The 21,962-nt window shown below is 42.7% G+C and overlaps 1 protein-coding gene across 3 annotated transcripts in view; it reads left to right on the top strand.

Annotated features, from left to right (window-relative positions):
• Positions 1 to 21,962, top strand: part of HECTD4 (HECT domain E3 ubiquitin protein ligase 4) — a 282,112-nt gene that overhangs the window by 81,929 nt on the left and 178,221 nt on the right. For all 3 annotated transcript variants that reach the window (XM_073625973.1, XM_073625959.1, XM_073625965.1), the window contains exons 5-8: positions 9,630 to 9,738; positions 11,198 to 11,336; positions 16,845 to 17,015; positions 20,949 to 21,141. In XM_073625973.1, the coding sequence (XP_073482074.1) occupies positions 9,630 to 9,738; positions 11,198 to 11,336; positions 16,845 to 17,015; positions 20,949 to 21,141 (612 nt within the window). The remainder of the gene's footprint in view (positions 1 to 9,629; positions 9,739 to 11,197; positions 11,337 to 16,844; positions 17,016 to 20,948; positions 21,142 to 21,962) is intronic.

Below are 21,962 nucleotides of genomic sequence, written 5' to 3' on the forward strand. Positions count from 1 at the left end.
GCGGCGCACGACCGCGCAGTTGTCAGCTAAAGTAACGCAGTGCCGTATTGCAAAAAAATGACCTGGTCATGAACGTGGTAAATCTTCTGGAGGTAAACTGGTTAATAGCTGTGCATTTGCTGCTCTGAAATCCCAAGTAGTGTTTTCAGCCCTACTTGTTTTACTTTTGTACTATAGAGCACCTTTACCATGTATTATGTAAATATAGTGCTATTGTGTAGTACATTAAAGATACGTGCAGTGCTAAAATTACAGAAAAATACATATAGTGTAAATTAAACAAAAATGCACAAATCGGTGTGCATCACTATAGAATCAAATCAGAGTCCAAATTCGATAGAAAAAATGAGAGCGAGAGTCCAAAATTAGAGAAAACCAACTTGGAGATAGCAGTCCTCCAATCATGGGGAAAGAAGGGATAGGTGCAGATTTCCAAACACCACCAAATTTCTCCGGTTGTAAAACCACACAACACCTCCTTGCCCCTGATGACGTCATTTCTGACAAAACTCGTTGGAAGGAGTTGAAATTTGTGCCACTGCACATGCACGATTTCACCACGACCATCTTGCTTCCTGGAGTAGGAGCTGTTTTTTGATATGAAGTGCCTGTTTACAACCATTTTAATATACCATTGGCAACATTCTGGTTTGACATGTGGTTCAGAGTAAAGCAGGCCATTGTGGAGTAATACACAAGTGCTGATTGACCACTCTTTATTGGGGTCACATCTTTTCTGGTAAGCCCCCCTCCACTTTGTGCACGGAGGTGATTTGTGGTTTTACAACCAGAGAAATTTGGTGGTGTTTGGAAATCCACACCTATCTCTTCATTCCCCACGATTGGACGACTAGGTTGGTTTTCTTCAATTTTGGACTCTCTCATTTTTTTCTACTTTATTTGGACTCTGATTTCATTCTATGATGATGCACACTGATTTGTGCATTTTTGTTTAATTTACATGGCATGTATTTTTTTTATCCTTTTAGCGCTGTATATATGTTTTATGATATTTGTATACTATGTATTATGATATTGGGCTAGCTGCTATTTGCTTCACCACTAGTTCGAGCCCTAGTGTGGTTTCCTTGGTGTTTATATTGTATAGTACAAAAGACAAGAACTGGGCAGAGCTTAACCAGGAAGTTAGGAGCTCACATGACTTCTGACTATTTACAGGTATTTGCAGATTTTTTTTAAAGAGATAAAACATGGGGAAATACACATGTATTGCAGTGATATACTGCATATGTCCTTTATAGTAGTTTTTGCCTTGATATCCACTTTGTAACTTGATCAAAACACAGGCCTAGGATGCTTGAAAAGTTGTAACAATGTAATTTTATTTTTTTTTTAGTTTTCAAACATGTAAATATCTTTATGAGTACTCTTGGAATTGGCATTGTTACAGTAAGCCTCCCCTCTGTCACTTTTTTCTTAGACAGCTTGATCTATATATAAATGTGTAGAAAAATATAAAGACCTGTACCAAAATACTGTTGTTTCAGGTGTTAACCACATAATGTTAGACCTTGTTAACATAGGCAGCCCAGGACTGTGATTTTACTGCCTCTCATCTGACAAGCCACCATGGCCAGCAGCAATGTTGATATACTTTTGTGGTGCAGTGAGACTTGTACCACCTGTCGCTTTTGCAGACATGGGAACAATCCACAACTGCTCTGTAACGGCGTGTAATGTATGCGGTTGTGCTCACAATGCTGACGGCTTTCATTGGTTAACACAGGTGGTGAGGAGGCTACATATTGCCTCCAAGTTGCCTGTCAAATATTTTTGAAAAATGATCCACTGCAAACCACTTTTCGGAGGGGAGGGGTGGGGTGGTGTTTTTCACCAAGTTGGTTTTGCTTTAAATCAAGTCGATTTAACCACTTGCCAACCAGCCGTCATACTGCGGCAGGTTGGCTCATTCCCGAAAATGCCGTAGCTGTACGTCGGCTCATGAACTAGCTTTTGTGGGCGCGTGCGCGCACTCCCCCACTGGCCAGCAGGGTAGAGATGTCCGCCGGCCACCCGCGATCGTTCCCCACGGTGCCAGAACGGGCATATGCCTGTGTAAACAAGTCAAATCTCTATTCTGGCGGGAGATCCCACAAAACCTGTCTTTCTGCTAAGCAGGAAGATGGATCCGTGTGTTTTCCCCAGTCACACAGTCCCCCATACAGTTAGAAAACACAAACAGGGAACACATTTAACCCCTTGATCACCCCTAATGTTAACCCCTACCCTGCTAGTGTCATTAGTACAATAACCGTACATATTTTTAGCACTGATTACTGTAATGTCACTGGTTCCCAAAAAAAAGTGTAACAAATGTCAGGTGTCAGATCTGACCGCCGCAATGTGGCAGTCCCACTAAAAATCGCTGATGACCGCCGTTGCTAGTAAAAAAAAAAAAAAATAATAAAAATGCCATAAATCTATCCCCTATTTTTTAGACGTGATAAGTTTTGCGCAAACCAATCAATATACGCTTATTGCAATTTTTTTTTCTTTTACTAAAAATATGTAGCAGAATACATATTGGCCTAAACTGATGAATACATTTTTTATTTTTATTTTTTTTGGAGATGTTTTATAGCAGAAAGAAAAACATTTTGGTTTGTTTTTTTTTCAAAATTGTCACTTTTTTGTTTATAGCGCAAAAAATAAAATCCGCAGTGGTGATCAAATGCCACCAAAAGAAAGCTCTAGTTGTGGGGAAAAAAAGGACATCAATTTTGTTTGGGTACAGCATCGCACGACCACTCAGTTAAAGCGACGCAGTGCCGTATTGCAAAAAATGGCCTGGTCAGGAAGTGGGTAAATCCCTCCGGGGCTGAAGTGGTTGAATCATGATTTAAATCACTAGTAAAAAGGCTTGATTTAAATCAACTTTTTTTTTTTTAAATCATAATTTTTAAAGAGCAACTGCCATCTCTGTCCCCAGCAGCTCCTCCTCTGAGCCGCTGTTGACTCACTGACCGTCCCATTCAGTTTAATGGGACGGCAGATGAAGTGGCAGTGACAGAACAAGGTGAGGGACGTGGCGGCAGCAGGTGAGGAGAAGCCCGCTGCCATGCTGGATCTGAAATGACAGGTGCTCTTTAACCACTTCAATACTGGGCATTTTCACCCTCTTCCTGCTCAGGCCAATTTTCAACTTTCAGCGCTGTAACATTTTGAATGACAATTGCGCAATCATACAACGCTGTACCTATATGAAATTTTTATAATTTTTTTTCCCCCACAAATAGAGCTTTCTTTTGGTGGTATTTGATCACCTCTGCGGTTTTTATTTTTAGCGCTATAAACAAAAAAAGCGACAATTTTGAAAAAACATGATTTTTTTACTTTTTGCTATAATAAATATCCCCAATTAAAAAAAAAAAAAAAACGAATTTCTTCCTCAGTTTAGGCCGATGTGTATTCTAATACATATTTTCGTTAAAAAAAATTGCAATAAGCGTATATTGATTGGTTTGCGCAAAAGTTATAGCATCTACAAAATAGGGGATATGTTTATTGCATTTTTATTACTTTTTTAAAAATTTTTACTAGTAATGGTGGCGACCTGTGACTTTTGTCAGGACTGCGATATTGCGGCGGACATATCGGACACTTTTGAGACTATTTTGGGACCATTGACAATTATACAGTGATCAGTGCTATAAATATGCACTGATTACTGTACAAATGTCACTGGCAGGGATGGGGGTTAACACTAGGGAGGCGTTCAAAGGGTTATATGTGTTGCCCAGGGAGTGATTCTAACTGGGGGGGGGGGAGGGGACTGACTGGGGGAGGTGACTGATTAGTGTTCCTATATACTAGGTAGACGCACCAACTAGAAATAAAGCGTTACTAGATCTACTGATTACCAACAATACAGACCTGATCACGGATGTGGAAATATGGGGCAATTTAGGACACAGTGATCACAGGTCAATTGGCTTCAGTATAAATCACACAAATTGGAAACATAAGGGGAATACAAAGACATTGAATTTCAAAAGAGCCAACTTCCCTAAACTTCAAACCTTGTTCGAAGGCATGAATTGGGATAAAATCTTAGGAACAAAGAATACGGAGGAGAGATGGGTTTGCCTTAAGAGCATATTAAATACGGGCATTAGCCAATGTATCTCATTGGGTAATAAACTTAAAAGAGCGAACAAAAGTCCTGGATGGCTTAACTCCAATGTAAAAATGCATATAAAAGCAAATAATTTTTTGAAGGCCTTCAAAAAATACAAGGTTGAGGGATCATCAGCATTCAGACTTTATAAACAATGCAACAAGAAATATAAGGGTGCAATTAGGGCAGCCAAGATAGAACACGAAAGACAATTAGCGGAGGAGAGCAAAAAAATCCCAAGAAATTCTTTTAAGTATGTAAAAAGTAAAAAAGGGAGGACAGACCATATTGGTCCCATAAAGAATGAAAGGACATCTGGTTACAAAGGATGGGGAGATGGCGAAGGTATTGAATTTGTTCTTCTCCTCAGTCTTCACGAGGGAATCGGGGGCTTCAGTAACCAAAACTGCAGTGTTTATCCTCATGATACATCACAGGAAGCACCTCCATGGTTAACGGAGGACAGAATTAAAATTAGACTTGGGGAAACTTAACATTAATAGATCGCCGGGGCCAGATGGCTTGTATCCGAGGGTACTTATGGAACTCGGTCAAGTAATTGAAAGACCATTGTTCCTAATTTTTACTGACAGTCTACTGACTGGAATGGTACCAGGTGATTGGAGAAAAGCTAATGTAGCACCAATATTTAAAAAGGGCCCAAAATACATCCCTGGGAATTACAAGCTCTTGGAGGGGATAAGGGACTATATACAAGATTTTAGTAATGAGAACGGTATCATTAGCAGTAATTAGCATGGATTCGTGAAGAATCGTTCTTGCCAAACCAATCTATTAACTTTCTATGAGGATGTGAGTTGCCATCTAGATAAAGGAAGACCCGTAGACGTTGTGTATCTGGATTTTGCAAAAGCATTTGACACAGTTCCCCATAAATGTTTACTGTACAAAGTAAGGTCAGTTGGCATGGACCATAGGGTGAGTACATGGATTGAAAACTGGCTACAAGGGCCAGTTCGGAGGGTGGTGATTAATGGGGAGTACTCGGAATTAGGGCTGGGTGATTTTCTCAACAGAAAAAAAATCTGCGATTTTTTTTTTTTTTTTTTCCCTAAAAATTATTTTATTTATTTTTTAAAAAAAACTCGATTCATGATTCAGATTGAGTGTTTTTTTTTTTTTTTGGACACCGCGCCGGTCCTGAGGAGCTGCGGGCAGGAGTTTTTAGGCGATTCAAGATTTAAAACAATTTTTTTCCCAGCCCTACTCAGAATGGTCAGAGGCGGGTAGTGGGGTCCCCCAGGTTTCTGTGCTGGGACCAACCCTATTTAATTTGTTCATAAACAACCTGGAGGATGGGATAAACAGCTACATAACTAAGCCCCATTTCATGCTGAATAAACGAAATAATTATTGTATCTTAAATAGAAAACTATCTTTTAGGTAGATTTTTACTCCAAAAGCATTTAATTAAAATAAATTTGATTAAAATACCAAAAATCAGATCACACACACACACACACACACACACACACACACACACACACACACTCACTCGGGACGGAAAGTATTCAGACCCCCTTTAAATGTGTCACTCTTTGTTATATTGCAGCCATTTGCTAAAATCATTTAAGTTCATTTTTTCCCTCATTAATGTACACACAGCACCCCATATTAACAGAAAAACACAGAATTGTTGACATTTTTGCAGATTTATTAAAAAAGAAAAACTGAAATATCACATAGTCCAAGTATTCAGACCCTTTGCTGTGACACTCATATATTTAACTCAGGTGCTGTCCATTTCTTCTGATCATCCTTGAGATGGTTCTACACCTTCATTTGTGTCCAGCTGTGTTTGATTATACTGATTGGACTTGATTAGGAAAGCCACATACCTGTCTATATAAGACCTTACAGCTCACAGTGCATGTCAGAGCAAATGAGAATCATGAGGTCAAAGGAACTGCAAGGCACAGATCTGGCCAAGGTTACAAAAATATTCTGCTGCACTTAAGGTTCGTAAGAGCACAGTGGCCTCCATAACCCTTAAATGGGAGACGTTTGGGACGACCAGAACCCTTCCTAGAGTTGGCCGTCCGGCCAAACTGAGCTATCAGGGGAGAGGAGCCTTGGTGAGAGAGGTAAAGAAGAACCCAAAGATCACTGTGGCTGAGCTCCAGAGATGCAGTCGGGAGATGGGAGAAAGTTGTAGAAAGTCAACCATCACTGCAGCCCTCCACCAGTCGGGGCTTTATGGCAGAGTGGCCCGACGGAAGCCTCTCCTCAGTGCAAGACACATGAAAGCCCGCATGGAGTTTGCTAAAAAAACACCTGAAGGACTCCAAGATGGTGAGAAATAAGATTCTCTGGTCTGATGAGACCAAGATAGAACTTTTTGGCCTTAATTCTAGGCGGTATGTGTGGAGAAAAACAGGCATTGCTCGTCACCTGTCCAATACAGTCCCAACAGTGAAGCATGGTGGTGGCAGCATCATGCTGTGGGGGTATTTTTCAGCTGCAGGGACAGGACAACTGGTTGCAATCGAGGGAAAGATGAATGAGGCCAAATACAGGGATATCCTGAACAAAAACCTTCTCCAGAGTGCTCAGGACCTCAGACTGGGCCGAAGGTTTACGTTCCAAAAAGACAATGACCCTAAGCACACAGCTAAAATAACGAAGGAGTGGCTTCACAACAACTCCGTGACTGTTCTTGAATGGCCCAGCAAGAGCCCTGACTTAAACCCAATTGAGCATCTCTGGAGAGAACTAAAAATGGCTGTCCACCAACGTTTACCATCCAACCTGACAGAACTGGAGAGGATTTGCAAGAAGGAATGGCAGAGGATCCCCAAATCCAGGTGTGAAAAACTTGTTGCATCTTTCCCAAAAAGACTCATGGCTGTATTAGACCAAAAGGGTGCTTCTACTAAATACTGAGCAAAGGGTCTGAATACTTAGGACCATGTGATATTTCAGTTTTTCTTTTTTAATAAATCTGCAAAAATGTCAACAATTCCGTGTTTTTCTGTCAATATGGGGTGCTGTGTGTACATTAATGAGGAAAAAAATGAACTTAAATGATTTTAGCAAATGGCTGCAATATAACAAAGAGTGAAAAATTTAAGGGGGTCTGAATACTTTCCGTCTCCACTGTGTATGTGTGTGTGTATATATATTTATATATAAAGCGCTGCGTATATAATATATATTTATATTTATATAAATAAAATATATATATATATATATTGTATATATTATAATATTTAATACAATTTTTATTCCTCTTTTTTTAAAAGCAATACGTAGACCTTTACGTTGGGTGACACTTTACCAATAACCGTTTGATAATTTAATGTTTTTAACAAACAGACTTACATTTCACATTGATAATTTAGTTACCAAAATGAGTGTGTGCTGTAAATTGCCTCCAGAATTGTTCCTGTTTCTTCTTTTTGGAGGCCGCCATTTTGTTGAAGCCCAGAGCAGTCACGTTCTCATTAGAAAATCTCCCCTTCTCTTTGATCTAAAAAATGTACGTGTCCAGCTATAATTGTATGTCTTGGCTGCATTAGAGGGAAAGGCTGCAGAAGCTTTATAGTGCTGAAGTTCACAGATCTGCGGGGGGAGAAAGGAGAGAATATATGCTAAATTAAAAAAAACCTGATAGCTCAGGTCAGAGCTGCTGTACTAACAATCCAATGTTAGTACAGAAATCTTCCCTGCTGTTCTATTGTGTTCTGCCAGTATACTCCGGTCAGCGCTCTTAGCCATTGGCTAAGAGTGCCGACTCGGGGATGGTCGGCAGACTTTTTTTCAGGCATGCCCCTTTGACAGAAGCCGACCTGACTCCAGTACACACGGGCCGAATGTTAGCCGGTTTCTGTTGAACTGTCCGATGCCGCCCGGCATTCGGCTCGTGTGTACTAGGCTTTAGAGGTAACTTTTTTTTGTTTCTCCCTGACAGCAGAGTTTGTCCTGCCACCTCTCCTACATTTCTTTTCTCCCTCACTAATCTGTGTTCCCTCCACACAGTCTATGTCAATCTTGTTGCTTTCTTTCCCCTTCAGCAACAGTAAATCTTAAGGCTCCATGCACACTGAAGCTCAAAAAAGCTTTTTCTGGACGCCAGATTGCTGGCAGAAAACTCTGGTTGAAAAAGCTGCTTTTAAGGCTCTATGCACACTGGATCTCTTAAACTGCAGTTTATTGGAGTTTGGGCGTTTTTTTTTTTTTAAAAGCCCACTCTGTTAGCCTATGTGGCCATGCACACATGGACGTTTTTTAGCTTTAATGAGCAGTGGAGTTTATGAGCTTTTTTCTGAACGCCAGAAATTCGCATTCAAAGTGCCGTTTTTCACCGCCAAAAAAAACGCCATCTGCGTTTTGTTAAAACAAAAAACTCGATTCACGATTTAAAGCGAGTTTTTTTTTTTTTTTTGGACACCGCGCCGATCCTGAGGAGCTGTTAAAGGCATGTTTTTCAACCAGTGTGAGCTTTGAGCTTCAGTGTGCATGGAGCCTCACAGCGTATTGTACTAGCGTTTATTAGCGTTTATGGGCATTTTTAATAAAAATACACAGAGGACACTCCAAAAATCCCACAATGCATTGAAAAAAATAGAACACCGAATGCTAATTATCGGCATTTGGCATTTTTTGGCGGTGAAAAGCGGCACTTTGAACGCAAATTCCTGGCGTTCAGAAAAAAGCCCATAAACTCCACTGCTCATTAAAGCTAAATAACGTCCATGTTTTCGGCCAGCAATCTGGTGTCCAGAAAAAGCTTTTTTGAGCTTCAGTGTGCATGGAGCCTCACAGCGTATTGTACTAGCGTTTATTAGCGTTTATGGGCATTTTTAATAAAAATAAACAGGGGACACTCCAAAAATCCCACAATGCATTGAAAAAAATAGAACATCGAATGCTAATTATCGGCATTTGGCATTTTTTGGCGGTGAAAAGCGGCACTTTGAACGCAAATTCCTGGCGTTCAGAAAAAAGCCCATAAACTCCACTGCTCATTAAAGCTAAATAACGTCCATGTATGCATGGACACATAGGCTAACATAGAGTGGAGTTTATGGGCTTTTAAAAAAGCCCAAACTCCAATAAACTGCAGTTGATGTTGAGCTTCAGTGTGCATGGAGCCTAAAGCTGTCAGCTGATCAGCCTCTAATGTCTCTGATTTTAGGCACAGTGCTGAGAATAGAAAGCAACTGAGCATGTGCAGAGCAGGTTAAGACCATGCATTCGTGGATTTTAAATGGTATAGGCACTGATTTTTTTTTTTAATGTTTTATACCTGAAAAAGGGGCCTGTGATCTATCCGGACTTAATTTTATGACTAAAATTCCACTTTTACAATGATTCTTCAAGGTGCAACTTTGTGAACTCCTCTACCCATGCACCCACCTATTTGCTGCCACAATATAAAGATTGTTTTGCAGCAGTGTTGGAAGTAAAAAAAAAAAAAAAAATCACCTCTAGTTGACCTTATTCATAATTTTTATTTTTTATAACCTAGATGCAGATTTGGGTCGCTGCTTGGCCTCAGATGGGCTTTACTTATATACAACTAACTCTGTGGGAAGAGGGTTAAGCAAGCTGGGATCAGGACTTCATGGCACTTTACGGTAAGCCTTTTATTTTTCATTTAAAAGAAGCAGAACTATTTGCAGCCTTGAAAATGCAGTTTAGTTTTACGTAATTTTTATGGACTTTTCAGAAAAGAGCATGTAAAAAGGTAAGCAGAAGGTTTTAAATTTTAAGTTACAAAAGTAGGTGTTATTCCAATGTAAAAATGGAAATGATTTTTAAGCCTTACTGGGTGCTGCTAGAAAATAACGTGCATACACAAACAGATAAAAAAAAAATTGTACATTTATGTACATTTAGCATTTATGGTGGGTGGTTACGGAAGATGATTTACCACTAAACATTGGTTACAAAAAAAGTAGTATTTTCAGCGTCAGTTGAGTCGACTCTGACCTCTGCACAACCAGCTTGCTGGGTTTTTCCTGAACAATCAGTGCCGCCAGCTATAGTTGGCAACACTGATCAGTGTGTTCTGACGGTGGGGAAAGCTCCCTGCTGTCAGAATACAATAACTCAGTGGGAGTGATTCCCCCATCCACATCAAATATGTGGAACAGAGAATCTTCGGATCGGCAGCACACCCACACAGAAAGTAAAGTATAAAGGTGGTTTTGACAAAGCACTTCTATAGTGTGAAATGCGTCAACCTACCTGCATTTCCCCTGCCTGTACCCATCCAGTGCTTTTAATATTCATGCTTCAATAAAGACTTTATACTTTACTTACTGTGTGAGTGTGCTGCCGATCCGAAGATTCTCCGTTCAATGTTTTCTGCTGCAGTGGCAGAGCGTGCACCCCACCTCACAGAAGCAACATTGGGGTGTTACCGATTGTTTCACCTGTGAGCAGCAATCTCTTTCACTACATCAAATATGTGGATGGAGGAATCTGGTCAAATTTTATATATATATATATATATATATATATATATATGAAATTTAACTTAATGCAGTAAGAAAACACCTGTGTTATAGCAGCATCCCCCAATACTTACCTGAGCCACATCTCTGTTCAGCGATGTCCACGAGTCCCTCGGACATCCGGGACTCTCCTCCTGATTGGCTGAGACACAGCAGCCGCACCATTGGCTCCCACAGCTGTCAATCAAAGTCAGTTAGCCAATCAGGAGAGAGAGAGGAGGCGGGGCTGAACAGCATCTCCATGTCTGAATGGACACACGGAGCTGCAGCTCGGCTCGGGTGCTCCAATAGCAAGCCACTTGCTGTGGGGGGCACTCAACAGGAGGGAGGGGCCCCAGGAGCAGCGAAGAGGGACCCTGAAAGAGAAGGATCCAGGCTTCCGTGTGCAATACCAACTGCACATAGGCGGTAAGTATTACATGTTTGTTATTTATTTATTTTTTAAACAAGACTTTACAATCACTTTAATGTATGGCCTGCCTATACCTAGGAGTCATACTTCTTCTGCTGGACTTAATAATTTGCATCATGGTGTCAGTTTTCGTGGATAATGCTAAATGTGCCCATTACTCTTCAGGGGATTTGTCTACTGTCGGAATGAAGATTTGGAGGCTGGCTGGATTGCTTATGGAAATGGGAAGCTGCTTCATCGGCCGACATCTTTCGATAACAAACCTCATTTCCTTTTCCAAATCATCGACCAGTACACCCTTCAGGTAAACGGATGGCTTTGTAGTAGACTTGCTTGTATTAATGAAAATTAGGTAAATGTGAGGTTTGTAAAGAACTCATAGATCTGGCATTGTTCTCTGAACAACTTATAAAATAGTTATTGGTTATACTGTAAGTATTCATTTACTCTTGCGGTTTCACACGGAAAACTTTTTTAAAAATGTTTTTATATGCATCAAAAAGGTATGACAAATGGTAGCAGTGTGTATATGTCCAGTTTAACCCCCAACCTTAAGTTAAAGGATTAATATCTCTTAGGCTTAAAGAATGACTCAGTCTTTTTGGCAAAACTTCTGGCAAAAATTATTTCTCTATTGTCTAAGGACACAACTTGACATCAGCCATGTACTAACAATACAAACATTTGTTATTTTTTGACAATCCAATATAAGCTTTTGAAAAATCTCCTTTCGTGTCGTGGGTTCTATCTGCCTGCTGGCCATCTCTTTCCACAACTTCCTGGATTCCCTGTAATGCTTTGTAGCTTCTCTGCTGTTTTGCTCATAGGGCACAGGGAGTACGTATCCCAGAATTCAAGGAAGTAAATGTGTGGGGATTTTCTAAGTAAGTTTTCAAACGTCAACATCGTTAAGATTTATTGGGAGTAGACTAAAAATAAGTGACATACACGGTGGATGTGTATGTATGTATGTATGTACACACATATATATACATTATGATTTTACATTTTGACTATAAATACGCTTTAATGATAAGCAAGGTTTTACTGCTATCGACAGGAGAAATAGACAATAGGCCCATAGAAAACTAAAGGCATACTGCACAGGCCAGCTGCAAGCAATTCTGTTCTCTCATTTGCCTTACATTGGTGGCAGCGAGAGGGTTAAGGGACAGAGTTGACCACAGCAGACCCAATTTTGGAGTACATGCACCTGCAGTCCAATTGGTCACACAGCCGTCCTCTGTTTAACTTTTGGTACACTTCTGCTCAGCTGTTCGTAAGTATTTCTGGGGGACTGGGTAAGGCCCTTTTCTAAAAGTCTTTCATTTTCACTAGCATGTCTGGTGCTAAATGGAAGGGCATTTGCCCTATAGGTACAAGCAACCCACCTTACTCAGGACCAAACTCTGATTAACATTGAGCTTGTCACAGGCAAAAATTGTGCCATTTACACTTCTTGAAGGTCCCAGTCAGAACCACCCGTGCCTTTTGCCTGATTCTGAACCCCCCCCTCCGTCCTATTCATCCTCAGGTACTTATTCCTCTTCCACCTTGTAAGAGGTTAACCAAGAAGTATCGCCAATGCTTTTTTAGCCATACTTCTCTTCTGGGTCACAGGCATGCACTTATTTCTGCACTCCTGTGATCTAGATTCAGCCAACCGCAGGATAAAGCCTGGTGTCCGCTAATGTCACTGAGCCTATCCAGGCTTTGGATGGATCACGACTTTAGCATAGAGTTCCACCCAGATGCCTGACTGGCATTTGGCTTAGCCTCTCAGAGCACCACTGGGGGCATTGCCCCCTGTACAGTCGGACGCTCCAGAGAGTGATTAAGGGGCAGAGCAAAGAGCAGTGACTGACGGTCACTGCTCTCTGCTCAGAGCAGACAGAGAACTGAGGGATCAGCAGTTGATCAGTGATCATTCAGTTCCTAGTCTTAGAGCCGGCAGTAGACAGCCGGTCCGATGCTGCAGCCCTGTTGGGTGAGTGCGTGTTGATTTTTTTTTTTTTTCCCTCACTTCTCCCCCCTAAATACCCACTGCTACCTTCCCCAGCAGATGCTCACACAGAGACTTAAAGCGGACAAATCTTGTTCTCACAATATTAGTCTATCACGTTTATCGAAGGTTGAAAGACTTATTTTTGCTAATATGAGTCTCTGGGGGTTTATCCCACATGCGTTTTTGGTGGGCTCGTTTTTAGCCCCCCAAAAAAAAACATTTTATACTTGGCATCTTCAAAGATGTCTGCATTGTCTGTTTTTTAGCATCCTCTTGCTAATGATTTACGGATTCGTACTGTTATACAAGGGGTTACTCACCTCACTGCTCTTGTTAGGCCTTCTCTTCAACTGTGGGATTTAATTTATGATTTCTTAGTGTTACAAAGATCCCCCCCGTCAAACATTTTTTGAGACTGTTTCTAGCCCCTAAGGTAGCCTATCTTGTGGCCATCTCCTTGGCCAGGTTTTCTGAGTTATTCTTGTTTTTCTGTAAGGAGCCTCTTTTGATCTTGCATAAAGAGAAGGTTGTTTTGCGATCAAGGCCCTTATTTCTTACCTAAAGTAGTCTCTGCATTTCACCTTAGTGAGGATATTGTGTTCCCTTTCCTGTGTCCGACAGCGGTTCACCCCAAAGTGATATCTCACTGCTGAGTGTGGCAAGGGCCGTCAAGGTTTACCTTTTTGGCCACAGCTTCTTCCAATCAAATGCATTTCTTGTTTGTTATTTCAGAAGGTTCTAAAAGAGGTTCTCCTACTTCCAAATCCACTATTTTCTAAGCAGATTAGACCAGTTATTGTGCAGGCCTAGGAGTTGCCAGATAAAGTGCCTGTTCTTGGCATTAATTTCCACTCCACTAGGACAGACGGTTATTCTTGGGCTTTTCATCATCAAGCCTCTGTGTCTCAGATCTGTATGGCTGTGACCTGGTCTTCTGTAAATATGTTCTCTAAGCGTTACAAGGTTGATGTGTCTATCTCCACAGATGCTAGTTTTGGTTGATAGGTTCTGCCAAAGGCCATATCATGTCTTTGGTGCTCCCCAGCAGGGTCACGGACACAAAAGCCTGACTGAGGTTCTTCCCTTTCCCCACTCTTTTTTTTTTTTTTTTTGTTTTTGTTTTGTCTGGAGCTCCACTTTAACCATTTCTGGAGGCTTTCTAGCAAGTGTACTCTCAGATGCTGCTCCACATTAACAACAGTCTATTTAAAGCTCCCCAGGCAATCTGGGTCATGCATATGATCTCCTTTAAAACTTAACTAATACGTTGTTATGAGACCCTCAGGACCAGGCAGCAACTTTCTTTGTCAGGATGGCTATTACTATATAGCTCATCCCTATTTGACAATATCCTTTATCCTTTAGCTGACGTATCGAATTGCTGCATGCTTCAGCAAAATGTTATTTTAATTTTAAACTGCTGAACCAACTGCACACTCAGCAGTTTAAACTTTAAAGGCAAATCCTACTGTAAACGCAACTGTGAATTTCAATGCTTAAAAGTGGTTGTAAAGTCTAATCTTTTTTTTTTTTTTACCTTCATGCATTCTATGCATAAGGGTACAAAATGTCCCAGTAATTTCCCCATGACTAAATAGTTACCTGATTCCTCCACTGATCTATCTCTGTCACGTCTGTAGCACTGCTGCTCGCTCTTCCTAGTCTCACAAGAGACCATGAGAGCAGCTGCTGTCAGTCAAATCCTGTGAGAAGGGAGCTGGGACGTGGCTGAGCCACGCTGTGTGTATTATATAAATTCTCACAGCCTGGCTTGGGAGTACATCTGCAAGGGTGACCCCTCAGCTTAGAGCTTCGGTCTTTAACCACTTCAATATAGGGCACTTTTTCCCCTTCCTGCCCAGACCAATTTTCAGCTTTCAGCGCTGTTGCATTTTGAATGACAATTGCGTGGTCATCCAACACTGTACCCAAACAAAATTATTATGTTTTTTTTTCTCACAAATAGAGCTTCCTTTTGGTGGTATTTGATCACCTCCTGAGGTTTTTATTTTTTGCGCTAGAAATACAAAGACTGTAAATGTTAAAAAAAAGTTTTTTTTTCTTTTACAAAACTTTGTAAAAAAGCAAGTTTTCTCCTTCACTGATTGGCACTGATGAGGCTGCACTGATTGGCATTGATGAGGCTGCACTGATTGGCATTGATGAGGCTTCACCGATTGGCATTGATGAGGCGGCACTGATGAGGCGGCACTGGTGGGCACTGAGTGCCATCCCTATTTGGCATTGATTGGCATCCCTGGTGGTCCTGGGTGGGCATCCCTGGTGGTCCCTCTGGAGAGCTGCACTGATAATCAGCGCAGACCCCCCCCCATCAGGAGAGCCGCTGATCGGCTCTCCTCTACTCACGTCCGGCAGTGCGGGTGGAGGAAAAGCAGATAAACTGCTCTTCCTATTTCCACTGTGATGAACTGTGACTGGACACAGCTGATCACGTTGTAAAGAGACTACATCAAAGGCTCTTTACCTCGATCGGAGATGCGGTGGGTCAGACTGACACACCACAGATCGCTGCGCTGCACATCCCCAGGGCTTATCTTGCTGGACATCATATGACGCCCAGTTAGGATAACTGAACCTCTTCCCGGCCTTCATTCTGCATATGGTGGGCGGGAAGTGCTTAAAGTGAATGAAATCTTAAGACATAAAATAGGAACAAAGCATATCCCTGTAGTGTGTACTTGTTTCTATTATGGGCTCTTTCACACTGAGGAGTTTTTCAAGCACTCTTAAAAAAAAACAAAAAAAAAAAAACACTGGGGCGATGCACTTCAATTGCAGTGAAAAAAATCCTGCTTGCAGCATCTTTGGAGCATGTGCGGGGAGCCTAAAAACCGTACCAAAACGTACCTTCCCATTGAAATAAATGGGAACCTCTTCAAAAGCACCTCAAAAACGTCCCCCACTAAGCGTTTTTGGTGCAATTTTTGAGTCATTGGAACACCGCACTGGCATCCCCTGTGGACATCGGGTCTGCCAGAGCCGCTGAATGGCATCCCCTGTGCCTCCAGCGGCGCACCACCCAGTGGCTATTGCATGAAATGACGTACAGGTAAGTGATTTTGCGCAATAGAGCCGACCTGACGCAGTAAATATGCGGTAGGTGGCCGGCAAGTGGTTAAAAGTATAAGTTCATCTTCACTAAAATGCACTCTGTGCTGTACAGTATGGGTTCATTAGCATACTGTGTTGCATCTGTGGCTCCCTTTCAGCTTGTAGCAAAAACTGCATTAAAAAGAATCTTTCTTAAAAAGTTCTGCAGCCTACAGTGGTTCTGTTCAAGGTTATTGTAGAGACGGAGCAGCCATTGCTAGCAGTGCACACTATTGCCACAGGAAGGAACATTGTCCTGTTCTTTCGGGCTGCACATGTACAGTGTGAACTCTCCTCTGTTGCATCCGCTGAGCTCATCAAAGGCAACAAGTGAGAGTACACACACTGCTTGTCTGTAGCCCAAAAGAACAGAACAGCGTTCCCTCCTTTGGCACTAGGGGGCACAACTGCTCTGTACCTATAAAAACTGAGGACAAAGCCATGACAAGCTGCAGAATAGTTTAAGGTGGCTTGTATTTAATGCAGTTTTGGCCTATATTTATTAAACTGAACTTGAGCCCTAACTGGAATTCAGGTTTAGCACTCTATGCTGCTATAACCATATCGGACAGCATAGTGTGCTTTTTGGTAAGGTGAGCTTGCACTTTAATCTTACGCTGAATATATACAGCTATGTGGCAGTTCAGGTTCACTTTAACTGCTTGACCTTTAATCAGCTTTCTTTTCTGTTTGCAGATCACTCAGATAATCACCATGCCAGCCAATCATTTTCCTATTGGTAGCAACATGACCACAGTGCACCTATCTTCTGATGGCACTTACTTTTATTGGATTTGGTCTCCAGCAAGTCTAAATGAGAAGACACCTAAGGGTCACTCTGTGTTTATGGACATCTTTGAATTAAATGTAAGTTTCGTTACTCCTTTAAAAAAAAAAAAAAAAAATAGATTTTAATAGCGTAAAATATAAGTCGCATACAAAATCTCAAACAAGGTTTGTTATCTAAGTAATCTTTTTTTTTTTTTTTTGGGGGGGGGGGGGGGTTTATATTTATAAAATTAAGAACCAAAAAGACAGTTTACCCCAGCCATTGATCCCAATCGGATATCCTCAAAATACTCCATCCCCTCCCGCAAGGACCATAACTCAACTATATACATAAAACCATGGGCAATTGCAGATGGGGTATGTTGCTCCGAAATCCCTTTCTTTATATTATTGTGTAGTACCTTTTAACCCTAAGCATCAGTTAGGGCCTAGCAATAAAAAACACAAAGACCATTATCATGCAGCGTCCCCTCACCCCTTAACCACTCGGTGATCCACATCTTCCTCCAGCGTATATTTCAAGTGTAGCCACCAAAACCACGCCTTCCTAAACTTCTTTGGGGGAACTCTGCTCCTCATGCGATATAAAAGAATGTCTGCATTTACTACCTTCAACCGCATCCCTAACGTCAGTTGTTCCGTATATATCTACCTCCTGAGCTTCTGTACCCCAAAATAGGGAATCCTAAGGAATAATTTGGTATACATATCTAACTCCTCTTAGTCACATATTCCCAAGAGGCAACGCAAACGGGAGCATATATTAGGAAGGTCAAATTTGTCAGTTAGAAATTGTCAAGGACCTCCTGCCACAACTCCTCCGACAGCTCTGGTGCAATAGCCATCTATCTAGACCTATCAGACCAGGATCCCCAGGCTCCAACGCCAGATAATATCTGGATATTCTCTTGGCTGGATCAGGGTCCAACAATGTAGTCTCCAGAGAGGTATTTTTAACCTGAACCTCACCTCTACTAAACTGCACGATTGCTGCCTGATGCGCTTCAGATACTATAAAATGTTAGGTCCTGGGTATCCCTAACTGGTCCCTCAGTTGATCAAAGGAGCGTAGTTTACCTTCCTGGTATACATGATGTAGGTACTTTACCCCAAATTGGGCCCAAACATAGCCATCTTCTAGCCTAAAGAACTCCGTCAGAGACCTATTACACCATAGCTGACTATTAGGGCAGAGCCTTAAAGATGCATCTCCTACATGTTGGGAACATATTTTTAAAAAATTCTACCATGAAGCGCCATCACAGAGCCCATCCTCCTACCTGGGACACCTTTCCTATAAATCATATTTAAAAGGGTCTCCTGGGAAGCGGCCACTGCAGCTTCCAGCAACGTAGTTGCAATGGCATTCTGGGGGAAAAATCGCCAGTGTAGGAAGGACAGTTGAGATGCAAAGTTCGCAATGCAAGTCTGGGAGGGCTAATAATTAATGGGTATTTTCAATACAGTTATAGACACCCTAGGAGAACGGGATCCCCACAGGAAACCCACCACAATAGATTATATGCCCCGGGAGACTTGCTTTGGCACAAAAACAGGGAAATCGAAAGAATATACAAAAATTGTGGGACAAAAATCATTTCTGAATACATTTATTCGACCCATCACTGTGAGTGGGAGAGTCTGCCATTTATGTACCTTCTCACAAAATGCTCCTATGATCCGTTTCAAATTGACCTCCAAAAATCCAAAAACATAGAAATGGGGAGTTGCACTAAAATCCCCAAGTATTTGAAAGAACTAGATAATGGAGTGGGGCAATTGTCAGAAATCATCACACCTTCATCAATGGGAAAGACAACTTAGTCCAGTTAATACAGAAACCAGAGTATTCTCCAAATTCCTGGATCAACCCGAAAGCCGCCAAAAGTGGGGGACCTGGGTCCTTCTGGTATAATAACATGTCTTCCGCGTATAAGGGTATGCGTTCCTCCACCACCCCACGCGAAGGCCAGAAAAAGTATCACTGGGCTGCAACCTAGCAGCGAGGGGCTCTATGGCCAGAGGAGGGGCGACAGTGGGCACCCCTGCCTAGTCCCATGAAAAATAGGAAAGGTTTCCGAGATAATACCATTTACCTGTAGTCCCACCATCGGTTAAGTGTACAGTAGTCTCACCCAGGAGATAAGACAGGGCAAAACCCGTAGGATTCCAACAGCTGGAATAATTAAGGCCACTCCACCAAATCACATAGCTTCTTAGTATCTAAGGAGGCTACTACCCTTGCCCTGGAGTTGTCATGCCGGGTTTGAAGGTTTACAAAGTGTCTCCTGACATTCATCTGGGCACATCTACCCGGAATGAATCCCATTTGATCCACATTAATACGTTTTAGCATGACCGTTTGAAGTCTCCCTGCCAGAGTCTTGGCCAATATCTTTGTGTCCACATTCACCAACGAGATCGGGCGGTATAAGTCGCACTCCTTAGGGTCCTTGGATCAGAGCCACCAGAGCTTCTCTCATGGACGGCGGCAATCTAACCGATTTTAAAGACCTGCAGCAGACGGGGGGCCAAAAGATCTGTGAATGTGCCGTACCACTCTGAGTGCAGACCATCAAGACCGGGAGATTTCTGGGGCGCAAAAGCCATTGCCCCTTCAACCTCTTCTACAGTAATATTCTTTTCCAGTAGGTCTCTGTCTTCACATGTTAATATGGGAAGATCAATATTAGCTAAGTAGGTCATCAATTCATCTCGCCCCTGAGAGGCACACAACACATAGAGCTCTCTATAAAACTGCGTAAAGACTTGCAGTGTCTCCACCGAGTCAGTAACCTCTGTTTTGTACATGTTATAGATACTCTTTATATATTCAGGGACATATTCTGGTCTGACCAAGTATGCCAGGAGTCCGCTATTATCCCCAAACTCAAAAATATGTCTTCTGTTGTGCTAGCCGAAGTTTTGTGGTCTGGCCAGTTAAAATAGCTCGGTAGGCCCGAGTCTTCTCCTGCAGTGCCAGTAGCCCATCCCGAGTCGGGTCTCTAACGTCTTGCCTCAGCCAAGAACACTTCTGTCTCCTTGTCCTTCACCGTAGAGGACAAAGTTTCTTAACTCTAAGACATGACAGGCAAGTGTGACTGGCTCTCAATGGGGCCGGTGTCTTGACGAGAATGTTCCCTCGGCGGATAAGTTCCCCCCTGTACTGCGCAGGCGTAGCGCCTGCGCAGTACGGACTACTGTCAGCCGCCGGAGATAGCTGAAGCTCAAACGCTTCAATCAGCTGTACACGGCGCCTGCGCCCTAGGTCCAGGTTCCTTCCCCACCATCCAAGTGGACCTAGAGGGGGAATCTAAAAGAGCCGAGCGAAGCGAGGCCGTGCCCGAAGCGTGGCGAGCGAGGCCGTGCCCGAAGCGTGGTGAGCGAAGCGAGCCCGCGAGGGGCCCTCTTACAGGCGGCGTGTACAGCTGATTTTCAGCTTTTCCGCTTCGGCTGTTTCCGCCAGAGGGGGGAACTTAGCCGCCGAGCAGAACTTTCTCGGCAGAACACAGGTTCACACTGGTCTGGGGCAGCTGCGAAACGGATTGCAAAAGGGACCTGTGCTTGTGTTTTTGTCTGGTTCAGGTGCGGATTCGGGCAAAAATGCGGACCTAAATCGCACCTGAACCAGTGAACAGACACGCACCGGACCCCAGGCACGAACCCACGTATGTGAACCCAGCCTAAATTGGTGGTCTGGGCCTGGGGGCCGGATGTGGTCCTTTGCCTGCCTTTATCTGGCCCTTGGTATTAACAATGAGGCATAATATATGCCACTGACACCAATGATGGCACACTATTCCTCCCACTGACACCAATGATAGCACACCATTTCTCCCACTGATGCCAAAACTCCTCCTCTCGCGGACACTCCTCCCCTAGTATGTATGGTATAGCTGCCTGAATGATAAGCAAGACATGGCTCTTACACCTTTTTTATGTAATATATAATATATATTTATTTGACTGTTCCATTTGCTTCTAACTCTTGTATGTGTGCTTGTGTTTTAGGGAGAAAATGGAGTCTACATGGCATTACCTCTTCATGAGCGTATTATACTGATGAGGAAAGAGGGCGAGTCAGCCAAAAGCATTAATGAAATGCTCCTCAGTCGATTATCTAGATACAGAGCGTCTCCATCTGCAACCCTTGCTGCTCTAACTGGATCAACAATCTCAAATACACTGAAAGAGGACCAAACTGGTGAGTGCAATGATATTTGTTATATGTTCCGAACATTGTACGCACCATCTGTGGGGTCGTGCCATTTTTCTGCTCGTGGTAGAACATTATAGTTACAGTATACTAGTATATTTCTGAATGCCTTTGAGACTTTGTTCAAGCACTGCATGTCCATTAGTATGCTCATGTGTTTGGGGCCAATAAAATTGTTTTAGCTGTACCTGTAATCAGTGGCAGCTGGTGCTGGAAGCTTTTGGGGGGGGGCGTAGGCGGGCCCCTGTAGGTCTGCACTCACCTTACGGGCAGAGCACTCCAGCAGTCACGGCTCCCCTGGTGCAGCGGCTTCTGTGTCGACTCGGTCTTCGGCCTCCTGTCCTGATTGGCCAGGCAGGAAGCCGAAGCTGATTCGCTGCTTTTGCAGGGTGGGAGTGCTGCGCCCCGAGGACAACATAAAACATTCCAATTGGGACCTCGGGCTGTGCTCACGTTCTTGTGTTGGGGTGAGGGACCTGGTAGAGACCTGTCGGTCCTGCACGTCGCACAGTGCACGACCCCACAGATGGCGCGGGCTTTGGGGGCAGAGCCCCTGCTCCCCATGTGGACTGGCCGCCACTGCCTGTTATAGTGGCTTAAAAAAGTCTTACACGTGTGGGTTTTTTTTTTTGTTTTTTTTTGTTTTTTTTTGTTTTTTTTTGTTTTTTTTTGTTTTTTTTTTTACACTAAGCACAATGAAATAAATGTTCCCTAGTAAAGTGTTTGTTAAAATTCTAACCCTGCCACTTGCAGTTTACAACTTGCTGCTGCCTTCTGCTCCGTCAGTGCTGCTTCCCTGAACTTTTGGT

Source organism: Aquarana catesbeiana, linkage group LG01 (genome assembly GCF_042186555.1).
Source record: "Aquarana catesbeiana isolate 2022-GZ linkage group LG01, ASM4218655v1, whole genome shotgun sequence".
In the NCBI taxonomy this organism is placed as follows: Eukaryota; Metazoa; Chordata; class Amphibia; order Anura; family Ranidae; genus Aquarana; species Aquarana catesbeiana.